Source organism: Rhizomucor pusillus, assembly GCF_041956525.1.
Source record: "Rhizomucor pusillus strain CBS 183.67 unplaced genomic scaffold VTP01scaffold_19, whole genome shotgun sequence".
Lineage (NCBI taxonomy): Eukaryota > Fungi > Mucoromycota > Mucoromycetes > Mucorales > Lichtheimiaceae > Rhizomucor > Rhizomucor pusillus.
This window is the reverse complement of record NW_027192161.1, coordinates 422,106-426,947: the sequence shown is the minus strand read 5'-3', so window position 1 is coordinate 426,947 and position 4,842 is coordinate 422,106. Positions and strand designations below refer to the sequence as shown.

The window sequence follows — 4,842 nt, the reverse complement described above, 5'->3', positions numbered from 1 at the left end:
TTACTTTTCCCGATTGTACTTACGATATAGAATCGATAACGAGCCCTCCCTGTCTGATAGTGTGACGTATATTCTATCAATAATTTGAAGGTGGATCGAGGAGACTCTCGCTCGTCTTCTGTCACAATACCCAAGCAAATACCGTGTATTTGGAACGATTCCTCCCTCTTGTGCATCCAAAGATTGGTTTCGAAGAACTGCAGCTCCTGTTGTATGCATCACTAATATTAAAACTGCCATTGGAGGATACTTACCATCATACACCCGATTGTAATTCAAGTGAACGAGACTCAAGTAAAGATTTTGATTGACTTTTCATCCTCCTATATTAATAGAGTATCCTAGTTTTTGACGCCCTTTTGCTCTGTCAGTACAATCTATGTTGATGCCCAATAAAGTTCCTCAGCCAGCAATGGGTGAGCCTCCGTAGTCAACAAAATTTGTCACTCTAGCGATAGACAAAACCAAACCATCGTATCTCTACCTGTTGAATGTAAGGATATCCTGTCACTCGACTCTCGCCATGGTGGTATTATATATATATATTTGTTCACTTAGCTGTATACTTCTATCTCACCAAGCAAAGCATCTCGTTGAAAGCAAATCCCTGTGAGGCGACGCCCCGTACGGGAGATTGATCAACACATCACCCAGAAGGGTACATCGCCCAGAGCGAGGGTGAACTCCCCCAGTCGCTCAGAAGAGCTCATGATTCCCAGACCTTCAGACTCCATGTAATGTCATAACTAAGATACTCGACGAGAACTATTGTCAATTTAGTATAATTACAGATTGCAAAACGATTGGATATGTACAACGGAAACGGGATGCCGGGTAAGTTATAGATTTGTGAAAGGATAGAGAGGAGGAGAAGGAGGGAACATTTAAGTGACGGAAAGGAAACAATTCTTTCCCTTCACATCTGTACGTGTGCGTCGGTGGGACGTACATGTATATCTTGTTTTCTGTTATTGTTGCAAAAAACTTCGGTCGCCGAGGTACAAATCCATCTGTTTCCAAAACTCCCGAAGATAATCTGAAGGCATGACTGATAAACTTGCACTTTCCGTCCCGTCCAAGAATGATCCGCTACTGCAGCTGCTGCTGCAACTCGAACTGTCGTATCCGCCCTCCGAAGAAGGCGTGCGTGTTTCTTTTGCTTGAAATTCAAATATACTGTTGAGGATGTACAGCAAGCTTTGCAAATTCGACTTTGCTCTCGATCGTATGCCGGGATCGGCTGCATCCTTGAGACGTATCAAGAACTCCATCAAAATTGACATCCAGTGTAACTCGACGGCGCATGGCATATGCTGATAAAGTATAGCCGATATGTTGCTAACGGCGTCGCAGCATATAGATACAATTAACAGTGCACGCTCTGCATCTAAACGAGCGAGGGAAGCTGTTGTCATGTCAGCCACGGCAGGTGACTGCATCAAACGACTTTCCACCTGCACCCAGTACATGTAATACATTTGATTCAGGTACAGGATATGTGGATCCGTGCAGCGCTTCAGCCTTTCAAGATCAATGTATCCAAGTGGATCGTCGGAAAGCCAATATTCAGAGGGTGTCCTTCGCCAAAACTCTGCAAGTCGAGTCTCAATGAACTCAATGTCAGCGCAAGATACGGATTCAAGTACGCCGGAAACCAGTTGATAACCAACAGCTTCCTCTCTCGACGTTGATTCGCCTTGTCCGCATGGTAATATGCTAAGCTGGATGTTGCATCGATATATCCGCACTGCGTTCGCAAGCGCTGGGTCCTTCTCTTCACAGGGTAGCACAGCCGGAAAGCCAACGTTGCCGTGAAAGATAATCGAGGAATAGTCTGCGTTTCCTTCGTACATGATATTCATGATGGTTTCCAAATACCGTAATACGTAAAACATACGTCTCCAACTCTCTGCTTTGGCCATCAGCACCGGATCCATAGCATCGATGCCGATCTTACGGTCAATATCTTGAACAATTTGCAGATAGGTATCTTTAAGTTGTATAGCCATTCGCCAAGCCAGACTCAAGTAAATGCGAGCCTGGTCGGCCTTCAGCCGTGTCAGCATAACTTTACCGAGTAGACAGAGCGTTGCCATGGTCTCTACAGATGGTATATTTTCGACATTGTCAAATAAAGCGTCTTGAAGTTGCGACCGCGCTTCCCGCTGGCAAATTTGTGCAATCTCACGTCGTTCAAAAGGTATATCGAGGTGGCGACACTGCGAGCTGACGACGAACGCCACCAAAGCGTTCGTCAGCATAGAGTTTGGATTAGATTTCAAATAGTCCTTGTAGTATGAGCGCACGAGCACGGGGCTAAGATATAATCCACAGCCGTAATGTGTGTCAATCACTCTGCGCTTCGCTTCGATGACTGCAGGTTCGTCCGGAAGCATCGAATCTGCATCTATTGCTGGCATAATCGTCTTGACTTGGGAAAAGAGACGGCGTATCCTACCCTCGAGATCTGTCATTCGATACGTTACTTTCAGGTACTGCTGCGTGCGGTCTACGTAGTAAGTTGGTGTCCTCTCTGGAGGCAAACCCTCGCAAAAGTACTGCCACGTTTGCTGAAGAAATCCAAGCATATCTGACATTGCATGCACGGATGTTTCGAGGCGCACGCCGCCCAGCGAGCTTTTGCTGATACTAAGACTCCAATCGTTGTTCCTGTTACTGCTTACGACTTTTTGTTGTCGATGAGCTGCCAATACTGTCTGCAGCTGCGCCTCCAATTCTTCGGCGTCTTCATGCAGCCCGAAAACTTGGTGCACCAAACGACTTTTCTTTGTGGCCGAGACTGTCTTTCGAATAGGTATAGTGGTTGTAGGTGATATCGGTTTCGCAGTGAATTTGAACAGGCAGGGTAGCGACATTTTGCGACATCGCTCACACGAGGTACCCATTATGACGGCACATTTCCGGCGATGCGCACGACAATTCTCGCCTAACGTGGAAGCATCCATTTAGTCATGATCAGATTCACGCTGCAGCGATCTTGACTTACATGGTTTGTTTCGTTTCTGTCTGTTATCCTTGAGGTTACCCATACACAAGCAGTGGAAACTGGAGAAAAAATGCTTATTTGACTTTTTCGACGGAATATCTTTGTCTCTCCACATCGTGTAAACCTGTCGACATCTAACATCAGGCATTGATTACATTTCTTTTCTACTGCAATTTAATATGCGATGTTTGAGTAAAGGTGATCAAATCGTTGAGTACATAATTAAGATGTTGATATATTACAACGTAGCGAGGATACGCTGCTAGCGTCAGCAGATGGTTAGTCCTTGATTGTATTCCTGTCATAGCGCAACATATATACGAGCGTTTATGAGCAGTGTTCTCGCAGGACTCTCAGGGGCTATATATTTTTCAGCAGCCCTCTTCATAATAACACTTGGCAACACGGTATTACTCGGAACTTCGGCGATCAGATTCTTCCGGGTTTGTGCAACTTTACAACATGAACGGCCTCCTACAGTTTTACAGGCAACAACTCATTGAGCGGCCGTTACGTACCTATGCTATTCAGTCAGGTACAGCCACAAGGACAATGCTTCCATAGTCTAGGAAACTAACTTGTGCTACAGCTTGCATGTTCACGCTTGGTGATATATTTGCGCAGCAAGCGATCGAGAAGAGGGGTCAGGAACACGATTACCTTCGCACATTGCGCATGACAATGTACGCGAGTTGCCTTGGAGGACCTCTTGTCGGTGCCTGGTTTTCGCTCTTGAATAGGAAGATACAAATTCAACACAAAGTCCAAGGTTTCGTTCAAAATATCTGTCCAAATTACCTATATACATCTGGATAAGTCCAAGTAAATACTTACCATGTGGACACGCTCTTTAGGTGCTCTCGTCCGATTAGCCATCGATCAGGTGTTCTTCGCCCCATCCATCATTGCAGTATTCTTGACAGGAATGGGCGTCCTTGAAGGAAGATCCGCGGAAGAAATCAAGCAAAAGTTCAGCACAGTAAGATCGTTTGAAGAAGTTGTTACTGCCTGTTACCTCTAAATCTGTTCCGGCAAACAGAGCTACTTTAACGCCTTGTCCAACTCGTATCGCTTTTGGCCGTTTGTCAATCTCTTTGGCTTCCTTTTTGTTAATCCTTTATACCGGCCGTTGCTGATCAGCACATGCGCTCTCGGCTGGAACGCATATCTGTCCTACCTAAACCAGCGTTCTGTGCAACTGCCTCAGCTGACAACGCTGACAACCAGATCACTGAAGGGGGTTGCTTGACGCCTTTCAGGAAAGACACAACCTCAAACCATGTCAGCATATTGATGCCATGCCTGTCAGACACTATGTTACCAGGAGAATCGAATGATACCAAACACAGTATATAGAGTAGGTTTAAGGGCTAGAGGAAGAAAAAAGAGAATGGATAAATTTTGACGAGCATCTTCGTCGTTCTCAGCATTGTCTCAGATATAGGAATAAGAACAGCTTTTCCGTAGTCTAGGAAAGTAGCTTATTTTCACGAATGGCGATACATTCGCGTAGCAAATGACTGGAAAGAGAGGCCAGGAAAACATGATTACCTTCGCAGGTTGTGTATGACGCAAGTTGCCTTGCAAGGTCTCCCGACGCTGCCTAGTTCTCGCTCTTGAATAGAAACACGTACAGATTCCACAAGAAGTTTAGCATGCTCTTCTGATTGGCTTCCGATCAGACGCTCTTCGCTCCATCCATCTTGCAGTTTTCAGAAGTGGGCGTCGCTGACGTAAGTTCCGCAGCAAAAATCAAGCAAAAGATTAACACACGAAAATCCTTTGAAGGATTTGTTGCTGCCGTTTGCCTCTAAATCTGTTCCGGCAAAACGTCC

At 45.5% G+C, this 4,842-nt stretch overlaps 2 protein-coding genes across 2 annotated transcripts; one reads left to right on the top strand and one right to left on the bottom strand.

Annotated features, from left to right (window-relative positions):
• Nucleotides 1-968: 968 nt before the first annotated feature.
• Nucleotides 969-3,050, bottom strand: VTP01DRAFT_4033 (uncharacterized protein; the record flags this gene model as incomplete). Its single annotated transcript, XM_069382671.1, has 2 exons — nt 969-2,947; nt 3,008-3,050. The coding sequence occupies 2 exons, from the start codon at nt 3,048-3,050 to the stop codon at nt 969-971; spliced, it is 2,022 nt and encodes a 673-aa protein (XP_069235967.1).
• A 419-nt stretch (nt 3,051-3,469) lies between these two features.
• VTP01DRAFT_4032 (uncharacterized protein) lies at nt 3,470-4,256 on the top strand (the record flags this gene model as incomplete). Its single annotated transcript, XM_069382670.1, has 4 exons — nt 3,470-3,542; nt 3,597-3,776; nt 3,862-3,986; nt 4,047-4,256. 4 exons carry the CDS (start codon nt 3,470-3,472, stop codon nt 4,254-4,256), a joined length of 588 nt encoding a protein of 195 aa, XP_069235966.1.
• Between the last annotated feature and the right edge of the window lie 586 nt (nt 4,257-4,842).